The 16,893-nt window shown below is 42.2% G+C and overlaps 1 protein-coding gene across 1 annotated transcript in view; it reads left to right on the top strand.

The window, feature by feature from the left end:
* The window catches only part of lrpprc (leucine-rich pentatricopeptide repeat containing), a 71,522-nt gene that overhangs the window by 49,693 nt on the left and 4,936 nt on the right, over nt 1-16,893 (top strand). Inside the window, exons 26-34 of the mRNA XM_015042080.1 lie at nt 2,996-3,064; nt 3,143-3,233; nt 3,737-3,879; nt 5,580-5,697; nt 6,029-6,155; nt 11,205-11,293; nt 11,381-11,585; nt 14,670-14,797; nt 14,894-15,009. Coding sequence (XP_014897566.1) covers nt 2,996-3,064; nt 3,143-3,233; nt 3,737-3,879; nt 5,580-5,697; nt 6,029-6,155; nt 11,205-11,293; nt 11,381-11,585; nt 14,670-14,797; nt 14,894-15,009 — 1,086 coding nt within the window. The remainder of the gene's footprint in view (nt 1-2,995; nt 3,065-3,142; nt 3,234-3,736; nt 3,880-5,579; nt 5,698-6,028; nt 6,156-11,204; nt 11,294-11,380; nt 11,586-14,669; nt 14,798-14,893; nt 15,010-16,893) is intronic.

Genomic DNA, 16,893 nt, shown 5'->3' on the forward strand with positions numbered 1-16,893 from the left:
ATTCCCCCATCCCTCAAAATTTAAACCTTTCCCCCCCAGACGCCCAAAAATTTTTTTTTTTTTTTTTTTTTTTTATCCCTTTGAGAGCGTCAAGTGGCTGTCCAGTGTGGTGTCTCTCTTTAGGCTCTGTTTGGTATAATTGGCAGCTGATTAATCACAGCTAATTAAGTGTAATGATAGAGAAAGGTGGCCAATTTTGTGCTAAATGGTCACGGTTGGGTAGGGAGGGGACTGTCAGGTGGCCAGGTCCTATTATTGCTGCAGGAAGTGTGTGCATGTGTGTGATGGTCAAGGTTAGGTAGTATTGCTAAAGAGTGGTGAGCTATTATGTGTTTTTATGTTAGGGAGAGGGCTTGGATTGTGTGTGTGGGATAAGTGGTGATTAGTGCAATGGGGACATTAGGAACTGAGATGGCGAGGGTTTGTTAAGTGGAGGTAAGACGAGGTCATCTTTGGCCTTTTTTTTTGTTGTTTTATTTTGGAGAGAAGTTCCAATACTACGAGAGTTGAAGAAAACTATTAAAGATGCAGCCGAGTGCGTTTACATTTGGTCGTCCTGGTAATCTGAATTGCTTGACATTTTTTTCTTTTTTCTTTTTTTTTTTCCCCTTTCTTTGATAGCGGCGTTGTTTTCTTCTCCCGCTTTGGATTCTTCTGATCGGCATCTGCATATGTCGACGCGGCGGTTTCTTACTTCTGAGGTTTCCAGGACCAGATTAGGGAGATTTCCACTGACTGATTCAGAATACCTAACATTTATGTGTGTGTGTGTGTGTGTGTGTGTGTGTGTGTGTGTGTGTGTGTGTGTGTGTGTGTGTGTTCTCCTGCTGCTTTGAGCCCTCAAGACTCTTCCAAGTAAAATGAATCTCAGGCAAAAAAAAAAAAAGATGGAGCGCTTGCGCTGAGCCTTAGTCTCTAAGAAGATTAGACAGACTGAAAGAGAGAGAGAATGAGTGAGTGCTACACATTTTAATTTGTCCCTTTGGCTGCTTGGGTAAGAACATAATGCCGTTGACTGGGACGGCTAGAGGGATGGAGGGGAACCGGAGGACAAGAGATTTGGAAGAGGAGGTAGAAATCTGGAAGGGATGACGGCAGAGAGGGCTGCTCGCAGAAAGAGATGAAGCTCATCTTTCCTTTGCGTTTCCCTCCCTCTTAAAGCGTGACGGGTGCCCATCAAAGAGGCCAGCGGGGATTGAGGGTCGTTGATCCGCTGTCAGATTAACGTCCCGGCCTGATCGTTCTGTGTTCTCTGCTCCCAGATTACCGAAAAGAAGAGAGAGGGAGAGTGAAATTTCTCAATCCCAGTCTTATTCAGATTGTATCAAAGCCCCACAGGGGACAGATGAAATCCTGATCGCTCTTATTCCACGATAATAATCATGTCGGCTCTGGACGTATCGGGCTAAATCGCTGCTACATGAGCCTGCAGATCAATCTATGTCAGACCTTATTGACAGCAAAAAATGCTCCGCTTATCTGCGTATCATTGGTGTTTGAAAAGTAAAAACAAATCTCTGGAAAATGGAGGACAACAGATGCCGGGGACAGCGTTTTAATCCCCTTTTGTTGTTTTTTTAACTTCAGCTTTTGTCTGTTTTATGCCGTGGCATCATTTTTAATTTTCTATCTGATACTAGGAATTCACTTAAAACTATATAATGCTATTACTGAAATTGCGTGTTGGTTTTGTGTCACTTCTAAACCTGGTGTCCATGACTCCCAACCCTCAGAGTGAAGCAACGATAGATTTCATCTTTTGAATCCAATTCTTGTTTTTAAAAGTTATTGAAGCCGTACTTTGTGCTGTCAGTCCTTCTTGAAACAAAAGATTAAAAGGTAACACTTTATTTGAAGGGGGTTGAATAAGACTGTCATGACACTTTCATTAACATGACATAACACCTGTCATGAACATGAATAAGCCTTCATGAATATTTATGACTGTTGTCATAAAGCGTCATTCGGTAAATTATGACACTTTTAATACAAAGTTGACATTATTCAAAATGTCTTTGTTATGACAACTTGACATTAACCAATAAATCATTACTGTTAGAACTTTACCTTTAATAACATAAAGTTACCTAGTTTTTAAAGTGCAATCAGTAATACTTTTATAACAAATTTATATTGGCCTGGTGCATTCTGATGTCACACTGAAGTATGGAAACACGACGAGTGCATCGGTTTAAAAAAGAAAATCCTGATCTTCCAGAAATGAAATCTTCAAAAACCACAAATTCAATTAATCGATAAAATCAATCAATCGCCCAGCCCTAGTTCAAATAAATATTTATTTTTTATGAGTTTTCTGCTGTTCCTATGTCTGTTTTTTTTAACTTATGTATTCTGGAACTGTATCTTTACTGATGAAAGGTTTAAAGAGATAAAATTAAGAATAAATATAAATAATTTAAAAAAAAATGTGTGGAGAACCTATACGAAACAGAACATCGTTAACGAACCAAAACACAATTTTGAGTAAAATACCAAATGCTAAGTGCGACCCAATAAAACCAGAAAAATAACCAAATAAAATGAGCTACATGTACGGGGGCACAATATTGGCATAAATCATATTGTTTTGGCGTCATTTTAATCTGCGTGTCTTGCTCCTTGATGGTACGAGTGGAAGCTGTCCAGTGGCCTGTCGGCTCATAATCCAGGCACAGCAAAAAGCTATTTTTGTAAACACATTTTCAAAACAAGTGAAAATATTAAACTCTATTCATTCTACCCTGAAAATACTCCTAAAGCATCTCTAAGCTTTTCCAACCTTTGTTTTGATTCTGTCTGAATCATGATTACGCTTCTTTGTTTTGTTTTTGTCGCTTTTGAAGAATTGAAAAACTTCCTGCTTATGAAGAGAGATTTACACATTTAAGCTTCAACCTAGTTGGTAAAAAGTAATTTATAAAAAGCTGAACTGCTGGTATTTTTCAACATCCAACCAATACGTGCATGTTGAATATCGTCTCGTTTGTTTTGTTAGACCCCTGGTTTGAGGGCGAAGCCTGGACGCCTGCAGTGGTATGCAGAGAAATGCATCGCTTCTAATCAGGTAACGAATGCATACGCAGCATTACATAAAGTACGGGGAAAGTTTCTCGTGCTGATTGCGTTCATGTGTTTCTTGTAGATGGAGGCCTTGGAGCAGATGGTGGACATGACATCCAAGCTGTTTGAGTGCGACAGGGACGAGATGTACAGTTACATGCTGAGGCTCTGCAGTGAGTCTTCGTCCTTCGTTTGTCCCGTTTCTGTTCGTCTCTGTTTGTGTTTTTGATGGGTTTGCCCCAGCCGCTCCTCGGCGTGCCCCGCTCCTTTGACCTCCCGTATCTGCCGTGCTCTCCGGCGTGCCAGGCTCTCTCCTCAGCGTGTGACTGAGTGGGATCGGTCGAGGCGCGGTGTGATTGCCGCAGCCCCGAGCCGAGCTGATAACAATTGCGATTGGAGTGCTAAAGCTGATTGTCATTGTCCCGTTGCCCCCACTCCTCTCCACACACACACGCGTCGTAGTTGGCGTGTTTGATAAATTACAGCGTAGTTGAGGGTGAGTCAGTTGATCAGATTAGAGCTCTGATTGCCTTCTCCCAGCATGAAGCGCTTTGTCGCAAATTGGCCTGCGGGGAAAGAACGGGAGGCGGGCTGACCGCTCGGCCTCGCAGGTCGCCGTGTCACGCTCTTAACCGATAAATAAACCTTCCACTGATTGGGTTCTGGCTGTTTTCAGAGGAAACCAACGACTGGCAGAAGGCAGAAGCCACATGGACCAAGATGCAGGAAGAGAACGTGATTCCCAGGGAGAGGACCCTCCGCTTGCTGGCGGACATCCTGAAGAGTAACCACCAGGAGGTGCCGTTCGAGGTGCCTGAGGTAAAACTCCAGGCTCAAATGGCTCTTAAATGTCTCGTTAGACACAGATAACTTACTTTCACTGTTAGACAAGCAGTACATGAGTGGGAAAACAAGGATTATTAGAGTCTTGCATCTGTCCATCCATCCATCCAATACATGGTCTTTGCGTATCCGTATTTATATTCTGACCACTTTAGAAATCTGCTATGAATCCTGCATCCGTTCTGCACCATCCATCTGTCTGATCCCCAAAATAACCGTTTCACCCAAGAACTCCTTGGTGTTTAAGATACAAACCATTAAAATTAAAATCTACTCATTAAAAAAGGAGAGCTCTTAATTATTTATCACTCTTGTATTGATGTTGAAATTTATTTCCTTGAAGGAAATATTTGCTGCAGTGGCACACAACTCAATTTAAATTAATCAAAATAACAGACTTAAAATTAATTTTAAGAAGTTGTGCTTTATGTAAATAACAGGTCTTAAACTTTTGTCTTGACAGAACTATTTAATCTCATATATTATATTGTTTTGGGGGGGTTTTTTCTCGCGTGATTTTTCTGTAAATGTTTCAGTCCCACTCAGACTTGAGGCGGTCCTAACATATCCCTGCTGGCCGGTTAACTTTTTGAGTCTGTCATTGGTAAATCTAAATTTATCACCAAAGTTGTGGAGATATCTGTAATTTTTCCTTCATAATGGTCTTAAAAAGTTTTAAATTTGAGTTGGTGAAACCCTGAATAAGCAAAAATGTTAAAAGTAGCTCCATTAAGATGGAAAATCTAATTGTCTGCAATATTTAGTAAGTTTGCAGACTGTGTGATTACCAAGAACTAAAACTCATCTGTTCATAACACCGTGGTCCAGTCATCCTAATATTTTCAAACTGATGATACGACAAGTTAGTCTTTTATTTTTTAATAAAGCTAAGTGAATAGATTATCCAGGGAGGACCTGGCCTCTAGTTGTTGAAGCTGCCAAAAAAAATCAAAAAACCCTCCAACTCTTATCAGCTGCTCTCCAAACCGCCTCCCACTTTGCTCCACTTTAAGCTTCTGTTCATTACATGCAGAGCAAACAGGATTGAAGCTCTGATCTGATATGTTGTCAATCAGACGAGCTGGCTGGTGAGAGGAATTACAGATTGATCTGTCTGTAAATCTGTAATGCCCGACTAATTTAGCCCGCAGCTAAATGCCGCCATATGGCTGCAGCTTGATGCTCAGCTGGACTGAAATTAAGAGAGAATCTGAATTTTAATTTGGAGTTAAAAGAAGCTGGACTGTTGCTTTAAAATCTGCTGCTGCTTCTGCTTCATTCCTCCTCAGATTTGTGTTTTTTTTCCCCCCCCTATCTTCGCTTTGCATGCTCCAGCAGCAAAGTGTGATGAGACGGGAAGTGATTGCTGTTGCCTGAAGCGATGAACTTTGTGACCCCCGGGGCTCTTTGGTTGACACTTCCCGCTCCGACACACAAACTCTCTAACACACACGTTCTTCTCTTGCCCTTGGGGTGCCAGACCTAATTTGCCCCCAGCCAATACAGCTTAACCCCCTCCCCTCGCAGCGGCACGGGTGAGCGAGCATCACGGGACCCCGGCCGGCGCTGCCGCGCTGCTATGTACACACCATCACACGGCCGCTCGACGTGGCTGTGTTTTGACGGAAACTTCACACTCTGTTTTAGCTCTTTGATCCCGTGTGTTTCCTTTGCAGACGTGGTACGAACAAGCCGCCTCCCCCACACAGCAGGTCGAGTCACAGTCGCCCCTTCTGGAAGCCGATGGTTACCAGAGCCGCCTGCTGACGCTCTGTAAGAAGGGCAAAGCCAAAGGTAAGCAGCAGGAGGTCCGAGTGATGGAAAACACGAGATGTCACATTTAAAATGGGTAAAACTAACCAGATATTTAATTACTAGGTAATAACTTTTCCTCAAAACTCCCACTTGGCTCCTTCTCAAAGTTTCTTCTTGCACACAAGTCACAGTTTAGTAGCAACATGTCAGAAACTTTAATTTCTGACATGGTTCTTGATTAGTGGACAAATTTACAGATTTCTATTTAGACAGAACTAAACAGCTACATTTAAGAAGGTGGGTGGTTCTTAAAGAATATTTTGAAATTCTCCCTTTACTGAATGTGTTTTCTTTTTATTTTCTATTGCAGAAGCATTGGATGTTGTGAAGGAGGTGGATGAAAGGGGCGTGGCCCTCGGCAGTCTTTCATACGACCACGTGATCCGAGCTCTGCTGGCTCAGGGACACATTGAGGACGCCATGGTGGTCAAGCAGCTGTAGGTGTCCCGGCCACTGATCCCGTTGCTCATTTCAGGTGTAGTGAGAGAAACACAAACGCAGATGGTGAGGACTTCATGATCAGACCAAAGAACCACTGGTGATGTCCTGCAGTAGAAAACGAGGCCTGCACAGAGTTAGCAAAACCGCAGCTGGTATTTTGTTGCTGAATAATTTCCAAACTCTCCCTCTTTTCTTTCTTGTCTATCAACTGATCTTCTCAGTCCTCTTGATTCCTTAAGTGACGCTCTGAGCGATGAGGTGCTGGGCGTTGAGGCTCAGTTGGTAGAGAACAGGCACTGAGGCTTTAGTCCTCGACACCTAACAGGGTGTCTGCGCACTCTTAGAAAGTCTTAAATACATGTTTCTAAAATTGAGGTCCTAAAATCTCTTCATTAAACTAAATGTACATAACAGGTTTTATATTTTGTCATTTCATACATTCTCCTATATGTTGTTTTTTTATTTTCTCAGGACTTTTTATTAGGCAAAGGTTTGAGTCAGGTAGACATCTTTATTACGTGACCTGAGGCAGATGAGGCTACCGGTAACTAGCTGCTAATATACTCTTGCTAGCTAGCTAGTGTTTCTACATCCGTCATTGGTGATTGGCTCGACAGACGGGGAGAAACGAGACGGAGTGTCGGACCCAACCCAACAGGACGCCACAGCGGCAAAAGTTTAACATTTTTCAATTTTCTTTTGTCGCATTATGAGCGCAAAATTTCACATGAGCTTGGCTGGAAGAGGGCAAAAGATTGTTACTTCATCGTGCAACTTCTTCAGGTGAAGGCTATGGAGAGACGTATGACAAAGCGGCTGCTAAGAGCCGCAAAGAGACCCCAGAAATGTAACTATTTTTGCCGTGCTTAGTTGCATAAGAGCAGTATCTCATAATCATACCCCTTATTTATAGATTTTTCTCTCTTAAACTTCATTAAAAGTCTTAAAAAGTCTCAAATTTGACTTGCTGAAAACCTGCCGAAACCAAGCTGAAGCAACCAAAGTTTGAAAGGCCTTCGGAAAATCTGTGATCAGGAGAAAAAATATTTTTCACGACTATTTGGGTAAACATTCCCCTCTCTTTAAGGACAGATGGCTCATCTCCGTGTTGTGGCTCTGAAAACAGAATAACACCAAACCGAACACGCAGCGTATTTAATTCTCTGCTCCCGTCCCGCTCATCCTCCGCCTGCGGCCGCTGAGGACACATGACGTTCAAACCGCTGCTCCTCAGCAGACACGAGGATTATACGCGGATTGCCTGTTAACACACTCAACACTGCTGGAAACGAACAATAGTTCGCTCTAAGCCGCAGGATACAGAAACACTCGGATGTCCAGATTATTTTCTGGGGAGGGTTTTCTGAGAAGCTCTGTCCTGGAACGTCAATCTTCTTCCAATCAGAGATGTATCATGTGTTGCGCCGTTGGTGGGCAGAGAGGCGGGGTCATATCGGGGCTCCGTGGCCGAAGACAAATGGACAAAAAGATCTGAGCTTAGAGCAGAGCAGATCTCCTGTTTGGGCGTTTTTTGGGGTGTAATCTCCCTGCGTTTCCTTTATCTCCTGTTCTTCCCTTTTCAGCGCTTTCTTTCCGCAGAAGAAAACACAGAAGCAAAGGAGATAATCACGTAATGACGCACACCGAGAGGGGAGCCGCAGTGGCTAAATTGGTACAGAAAGAGGAAAAGAGAAGAAGGAAAAAAGAAAAAACATGTAAAAACATCCATTACACTATCAGCCTCTTCCCCGCTCTGTTTTCTCAGCTCTCTACGCGGTTCGGTCTCTTTTATTACAAATATAATCATATCAATTTTCGAGCCGCGTTTCTACGAGCGCGAGGAAACATGAGTGATAACCCATCTCCAACCTCTGCTTGAATTGGTTTATGGCATCCCCGCCTGGATAAAAGCAGAGTTTATCTGCGCTCTTAATGAGAAGTGAAATGAGCTGAGAGGAGAGTCGAGGGAAAGATGGAAATGTGTATATAAAAAAAAAGAAAACAGAGGCTAAATGGGAAAGGAGTGAATGAGGGCTAGATTTAATCATGTGTGAGGATAATGAAGACGCTACAGGCTTTAATTCAGATTGTGTGTGTGTGTGTGTGTGTGTGTGTTTTAGGGTAATCTGTGTAGAATTGAGCAGTTGGGTCCTTATGGTGAGATTAAGGGATTGAGAGATAGAGGAAGAAGCAAGAGAGGAATTCATTGGCTAAAAGGCAGGAGAAGGTGAGAGTGAAGGCAGAGGGTGTGTGTGTGTGTGTGTGTTGGAGGAAGGTGAGCCACGGACACCCTCAAGAGATTTTTTTTTCTTCTCCCGCTCGATAAGAATAATTCTGCCCCCTCTCCGGTCCGCTCGGCTCGTCGGCCCCCCCGGCAATCAGTCAGCGACCCTGTTACCGCTCCAATCTTCGGCTTGACCCCGCCGCAGCAGCTGCCGGATGCTGCTTGGCCTGGTGTCACCGTGGCGATAAGGATTGCCAGCCTGATGCTCAATTGAGCGCGAGGATTAATCTGGTTGTGGGGCTATAATGATAAATAAATTTTAAAAAAAGAAGAAGCAGGAGGCAAGTTTGATTGAGGTTTTAGGGGGTGAAAAAAAAAAAAAAAAAAGAAAGAAAGAGACGCCTCTCCTTGGAAACGGACGGAGAGGAAGAAGCTCCCACAGGCCTCAGTTGGACTTTTTTTCCCCCTACATAAATGGCTATAATTCATTTTATTAAATGTGGATCAAACTCGAGGCCCACGGGCAAAATCCGACCCAGCAGAAGTTTTCATGCATCCATCTAGACTCTAAAGATAAAACCTTCCAGATTACAGCTGTCTGTAAATATTTTATGAAATCAGCAGTTTTGTCTGCTGATTAAATCTTCATGTAATCTAATATTATTTAAATTCAAAAGAAACTCATCAAATGCAGAGGCATTTGATGAGTTTGACTGTCATACCACAACAGTCTTCAGTCAGAGGCCTCTTCAGATTCATTGTAACCCTGACTGCTACAGACACTTATCCCCTCTGGGATAAATAAAGTATTTTTATATTTAGTTTAATCTGAATTTAGCAGTATTGAGTTGGTACTTTGCTCACTGTGGTTTAGGAAATCGCTGTGAGGTGCACCTGAACATCGTTTTTAGGTCTGGACTTTGACTGAACCATTCTAAACACAGGAATATTTTTTTAATCTGAATCACCTCATTGTGGCTGAGATTAAAATTGCACACAAGCCGACTTTTCACAAATTTTGGTGCCTTCTGAAAGAAGTAGGTTGCATTAAATTTTATTAAGGGGTATCAGAGTGAAGGTGGCTGAGTGAAAATGCATGGAAAACTTGAAAACCATATATTTTCCTTTCTCTTAGCAGTTATTCTCTGCTTTATAATGCTCTGTGCAGTAAATGTTTTTACATGTAAAAATTTTTAAAAAATTTTACACGTAAAAAAAAACGTAAAATGTGAAGATCTTAAGGATATTCGCATTTATGACGACATCATTCAAGTGATCGATATGTGTGTGTTATATTGGGGTCACAGAAGGCGCCGTATCAGAGGTTCAGACTTTCCACCAATCAGATTTGTCCCTATTGTCTTGAGATCATGTGTTTATCCCCTCTGTCCCATTTTTCCTCTAAATGTGGTGCCTCATACCGACGCACAATCTAAAGCCTAAGACGACACGTATATAGTTCACTCATCGCAGATTACAAGGATTTGACCCTAATGGACCAACACTGCACTGTCAGCTTTTAGAGCTGGAAATAATGGACTGCCTTGTAGAGTCAGTCAAACATGGATGAAAATCTACCATGTGTACACGATCTAATATCAAAGGGGGAAAACAAAGATGAGTCCTTTTCATTTTCATAGGTACAACTCGCCCTTTGCGGGATTACATGACTCAGAAATGAAAACCCGAGGCCACTCTGGCGACTCCCGGCACACTGCATACACGGAAACGCGTCGCGGACTTGCCTTTGTTTTAATTTACGTCACTTGTAAAGATGATCTCATGGCGAAGTGGCGGATTTTCTGCACGCTAAAACACGGGAAGAAAAATTACTTGCAGGGCTTTGTGTTTTTGATTCGATTTGCCAAACGAAACACCTGGGGAAAAAAAACAGACTGTGTAGCGATGTGAGATACTGACGCAGGAATTGTCTGCAGGTAATCCGAACATGAACGATTTCTGCACAGAGATTATCTGCTGAACCAACAAACACCCAATCCAGTCGCAATCAATAACCGTTGTTCCTTTCCCGCAGCATTTATCACACTTATTGGCAGCCGTGCTGAAGATAATAGCTTACCTTTCATTGTAGTAACAGAACCTCACACTGAAGCAATTTGAGCACTCTGACCTGCAAGCGCATTTATTCAGCAAAAGGAAAAACGTCTCCGGTTGCTAACAGAATAGCACTTAAAGCAACTCTTTTTAAGTTGCTAGCAGAGATTTTATTTAAACATATTTTAGTACTTTGAAGCGTTCATGAAGATTTTCATTCTAACAAGATTCCTAAAGCTTGTGGGAGAGAGGCAAGCCCGCAGCATCACAGATCCTCCGTCATACCTAATAAAAGGGAGGAGGTTCCTTCTGACATTTAGATCCACTTTCACTGGTTCTTCCTAATTAACTCATCACCATCTTCTATTTGTTATCCTTCCTTCCTTTTTCTTAGCTTAATTTAAAGTGTCCTCCTTTCTTTACTTCCTTGTATCCTTTCTCCCTTCCTTCCACACTCACTTTTTTGTTATCTCTCCTTTCTATTCTTTCTTATCTTTCATTCCATGTTTTCTTGTCATTTTCAGATTTAAACCTTGTCCACTATAGAAACATCTGCTTTCCAATGACAGTGAACTTTAATCATTTACGTTTTGTTTTTTTTATGAACATAAAGGAACGTGATTGCTGGAAAGCTTAGCCAGAGAAGATATTTTTATGTGAATAAATGTGCAGGAGCCCTGTACTTATTTCTAATGGACATGTCTGAGTGTGGAAAAAATCCATCAAACTCGTTAATTTAAGAAACAAATCTACGTTTTGTCTTCAGGGCTCAGTCTCGTCTGCCGGGCTTCAAGCTGAGTGAGATCGCCAACAACTTGCTCATCATCTCATACAGCAAAAGAGGCCAGACCAGAGGTAAGTCGCATCTTAGTGCCAGGGGCAGAAATGTTACACACACACACATGTATCATGTTTTCTCTACCTCTCTGTGGTCGTTTGCAGAGGCTCTGGAGAAGCTGAAGTCCTTGCTTCAGCTGAGTCAAGTGCCCTCACACCTGGCCATCACCAGGTTGGTTCAGGCCCTCGGTAACCAAGGCAACGTGGCGGAAATTCAGGAAGTGGAATCTGTAGTCAAGACCCTCGGCACCAACGTCAACCTGTCCAAAATGCTGTTCGTCAACAACACAGCTCTGGCGCACATCGCTAAGTAAGGCTTCGGAGTCATTTCTCGTTTCGCCCAATTTTTTTTATTTTTACGTTTTAACCAACGTCTTTGGTGGCGGCTCGTCCCGTAGGACTAACTCCAGCGTATTTAGTCCAGAAACGTACCAAGCATAAGGATGGATTTCCGACACCATTAGGGTGAATGGCAGTAATTTGGAACTTTTATTTGTCAGAAAATCCTTTTTTTCTTGGTTGTACAACTTGTATGATTTGTCTTCTAGTAAGACTTTGGGGCTCAATCTTCTTTGTTAGACGACGAAACTTTTCTCCAGGCCTGTGAACAGCTGTGAGTTTCTCTCAGAGTGTCTCCCTCCTTTCTTGGCCGGTTCTCTCTCACGCTCCTCCGTATTTTTGTTGAACAATTTCACTGCAGACTCTGATATCAGGGCCTTCATGGCGTTTTGGGTTACGATAATCCTTCTGGATTGTTCTCAGCTGCCTTCATCAGTCCATTGAGTCAGATATTTAAAATGTGGACATAATTGGACGCGATCGCCGACAGCACATCGATATAGTTTAGGTTTCATAATGTAGGCCAGTTTTAAGCTTCTAGATTTGAACATTTATAAAATATGTTTAAAAGTCATATTTGTTTATCTTCTTGAGTGGATTGTAGTTTGTAAAATGTGAAAAGGTCTTTTTGTTGTGTAAATAAAAGTTTAGAAGTCAGATCTACAACAAAACGTAACAAACTCTGCCATTTCTGCCTAGAGGATTGATCAAATATCCTGCTGGATTTACTCAGGAAGCTCGTTGATGGCTACAAAACGCTAACAGACTTTTAACCACACATCAGCAGGGCTGCATCTTCACGTCGACCCTTCTTGAATCGGATAAAATCTTCATTACATTCAATCTTAAGCGCCCAGTTCTTGTTAGTTTGCATTTTCAATTCCACTTTGGACAATCTCCACCCCCAAAATTAATGGGACGATGAGCAAATGTAAACTCTGAATGACTGCGAGACGAACCGAGCGAATACAATTTCAACTCGGTCCTTCCTTTGTTTAAACAAACATAATAATTTAATAGCGCAGCGGCAGTGTGAGAGGATTGAGGATGACACACTCTTGCAGTAAAAGCTTGCAGGGAGAGCGAGGCGTCGAGGACAAAAAGGAAACACAAGCATAATAGGTTTATTCATGGGCCCGTCCTCCTCTGCTGCGTCTCAAACAAAAGAGAACAAAATAATAAAACGCGCTGCACATCAAAGTTTTATCGCGCCACATGCCGCATTAGCACGCACACTCCCCACCCTCCCTCCACCCCCCGGCCGCCCGCGCCAACTCGGAGGGACGACAGGAAGTGCAAAAAGGCGCAGCGATGTTACGCCCGGTTGGACATCGCAGCACCGGCCTGTCAGCTTGAACCCTGACCCCTGCGAGCGGCGGCTCTGAGCGCCTATGACACGCACTCCGCCGCCGCATCTGAGTGGAGCTGACTGGTTAAGAGCCGCAGCGGAGAACCGGGCCGGTCCGGGAAGCCTGGTGCCACATTTAGAGGGGGGGGGGGCCCTCGCTGAATTATTCAGACGGTCCCAGTCACAACAATCAGCGCAGATATATTCCCATACACACACCCGCACACACCGTTGGTGAAATATTCATCACGGCTGGCGAGGGGCAGGCAGAGCACGGGCAGCGTAAAGTGTTTGAGCTCAGGTTGCCAGATTGAGTCGGATTAGATTTGTTTTGCTTTGGTTGTGGCAACCTCAGCATAAAAATAAAAAAACTGAGCAATAAAAATCACAGGAATGTCTGAGGAATTAGTCCCAAAGGGAGGATGAAAAGGGCACAGCAGGAAGTATACGTTCATGTTTTAAGTCTAAAATAAGCAAGATGGAGAACCTTTATTGTCCTTGTTGATTTTTTTTAAATATCCAGTCATATTAAACATTTTGTTTATAGAAAAACATTTAGCGTCTCTCAACTAGTCCACTGATGTTCTTCCTAAAAGCTAAAACACAAACTGGTTGGTGTGAAATAGTTGATGCTTAGTTGTTTATGTTATAGGGAACATGTTCATTTTGAAATATAAACAAATGGAGTAAAAAATAAATTAGTAAAAACATAGACAACAAATGGCCAAAATATGTCCATAATCTACGGTTTTTAAAACATTTCTCCTTAACAGCCACATCTACTTCAGTTACCAAAAGCAAAATGTATTACAGTTTCTATACAAAACATATATTATCTTAAACAGGAAAAACGTGGTGATATTATATTTGATGTATTTTATGTCTGATGTTTATGAAAATGAACTCTTTATTCCCAAATGGATTCGCTTACCCATCCTGACCATTTGATTCAGGTGTGCCAATCACCTCGATGACTTCAGGTGTGAAATCCAGCAGCTGGCCAATCAGAAAGCTTCTACAAATGCTTGTGAAAGACCGAAGTCTGTCTTTTTAGCAATGATAGAAGAAGTAATGAAAGTATGTCTGATTCATGCTGACGTTGATATCGGTATCTTTGATGTGAGCTACTCATGTCTGTCAGCTGCTTTGAAGGAGCGTCCCATTTCTTTGACAACTTTAAACACTACCTAAATGAAGTCTCCGGGGATTGGAGTAGGTCTAAATGTAGGAAATGGGATTCAGCCTAAATCTCGTCTAAATTGAAGGGATTACAAGATTAACCCAATTTATGCATGAAAGCGTACGGACATGACCTTTATCCGTTTATCTGACCGCGACCAGGTTCATCAAATGTCACTGTTGTTCATCAATGCATTTAAATCTTGAGTTTTTAATTTCTGATGCATTTATTAAACAGGAAAAAATGAGTTTTCTCAGTATTTCACCTGCAAATAAACTGTTGGTGCTGATCGAATGAATTCCTATCGCAATTTTCAGATTTTTATTTTTTTTTGATATTTCACTTTATGCTGATCAATTAATTTAATTTAATGGGGAGGGAAGCTCTTAAACTCAACAGATTTATGGTTTTTGTTTCAACACACAGCTTAGACTGAGGAACTGAAGATTAAAACTGTCCTCTTTATCCAACCCAAACAGCCTGTTGTTGTAAAATGAGAGTGAATTGACCTTCTTATTTCTCTGCAGAGGCGATGTGGAGTCGGCCGTCGAGTTGTTCGAAGGAATCTACACGAGTCCAGACAGCTCCAAACCCAGCATGTCCTTCGTCTTCAGGAAGGTGATGGAGTCTGGGAACGACCAAGCTCTGGACAGACGTAAGGAGCCGCGGTAACGGAAGCGTGAGCAGTTCCTTTCCAAACAGATCTACGTTGAAATAAAACCACAGGCTGCGTGTTTCTGTGCTGCTGCAGTGAGCGCGATGGCAGAGCGGCTGGCCAACCACTTCGCCTGCTACAGACCAGTTTCGGATCTCTTCCTGCAGCTGCTGGATATGAACAGAGTGGAAGATGCCAAATTCCTTCTGGCTGTGAGTTTCGCCGTGTAAAACAGAGCCAAGACATTTGAGCGCGTTTCAGCATAATTTAAATCTGTTTGTTTTTTTGTTTTTTTTGCTGAATGACGTCTGAATTTGAATTTTCAGATTTCTTTTTCTCACTTGTCAGAGGTTGAGCTAATCTACAGTGTGTGTGACGTGCTCAGATAGAGCTGTAACTGAGATAATAACAGGACATTATTTAGCTTTCATAGAAATCAGAGCTGCTCCTCTGCTGCTCCGTACTGAATGTCCCGTCCACAGTTTAAACATAACAAGCTTTCTGCTCAGATTGCGTTTCTTATCGCGCGTTCATTTATTAATCTCCATTTTGTGTTTGTGTTAAGTGGCGATAGGGCCGCTTTGGGAAAAAAGAAGACATCTTCAAAGAGGGAAAAACCACAGGCTTCTTGTGAATTAATCTGAATGTGAAATATTTACCCAAAAACCTCCTCAAAGACAAGGAAAAATCATCTGGTGTCACTTTAATTCCTGGTTTCAGATGGTCAGCGTAGATAATGTCCGTTTCCTGTTTGAATCGGTTAGCTTCTTTTTTTTTTTTTTTTGGTCATCTGCAGCACTTACCCTCCATTTGACCACCCTGCTTATGGATACATTTAAATTATGACATCAAAGAGGAGGAAAGAGACGATCACTGAGTTATTTATCCTGATTCACATTTCTGTGAGGAAAAGCTTTGCCCACTTTCCTCCCACTGAGACCTGTGGTCTTAAATTGGTCCGTTTTACTTATTTACCACATTAGCAGCTCAGCGACTTCTCGCTGTAGTTGGCGACATAAAGACATAAGAATATATAGCACCTAAGTGGATGAAATGTGGGAAAGGAGCGGTTGTCATGGAGACTAGTGTTTATTTCCCCTGTTTACCCCAGAAATAAACAACAAACCCAACAAATATTGTTTACTGCTGTCCTACAGAGTAAATTCACAGCATTTTCTTCCAGCATTTTATTGTAATCTGGAGTCAAACAGTTAATCTAGTGTCAGACTGTTCAGCATTTGGAAAAGTGGGTCAATAACTTCTCATTTTCACAACATAAAGAAAATTAAAGAGGAAAACACAGAAATCAGACACGTCTGTTGTGGAAAGAAAGTCGCATACGTTTTTTTAAATTTTTTTTTTTTTTACAACTTTTAAAGTTTACTTCTCCCCTTTGATCATCTTAGTGGTTTAATATTTGTAATACCTGTAAACACATCCTGGCATTTTCCTGGTACCTTCCTTAAAACAAACTAGGCCGACCTGAGGTTGGTCATCCTTGACCTGATTGTCAACTAATAGCTTAAACTGTAGGGCAGAAATATTGCTTATTTAACACATATATTTTCATCTCTATAAGTCAGTATTTCCAGTTAAATGAGTTATTTCCTGGGTAAAACGAGACAAATTTGCACCTGGCCCTTTTTAGTGTGAGCTACCCGTGAGTTAGCAGTGGCTTTTGATAAGTTTTTGTTGTAAATATTAAGTGACGGATGTTAACATTTCAGTTCGCATTTAAGTTACTGATTAAAACATGAACTTTGTGTTTCTGGGACAAACCGCCCTGTAAAGACTGATGTAGAACACGTCCTCCCGCTCGTGTCTGCAGGCAAAGTTTGAGTTTAAACTTTGCCGTCGAGACCCGAAATAAGCCGGTGTGCCGCATTTTGCCTTCCTGTCCCCCCTCCGCCCCTTTCCTCCCTTACTCTCTGAGCCGCTCCTCCCGGGTCACTGGAGGGTAGCCGCTCAATTCCTCCATCCCATCTCAAGTGAAGCAGGAGCAAAACTCCGAAAAGCTTTTAAGTAGGCGAGCGGCCCGTAATGACGCCGAGGCTATCAGGAGAGAAGGAGGTGAGGTCGGCGGGGGATGGAGTCGG

This window comes from Poecilia latipinna, unplaced genomic scaffold (genome assembly GCF_001443285.1).
Source record: "Poecilia latipinna isolate Pla-1442-1.1 unplaced genomic scaffold, P_latipinna-1.0 Scaffold33, whole genome shotgun sequence".
NCBI classification, from domain to species: domain Eukaryota; kingdom Metazoa; phylum Chordata; class Actinopteri; order Cyprinodontiformes; family Poeciliidae; genus Poecilia; species Poecilia latipinna.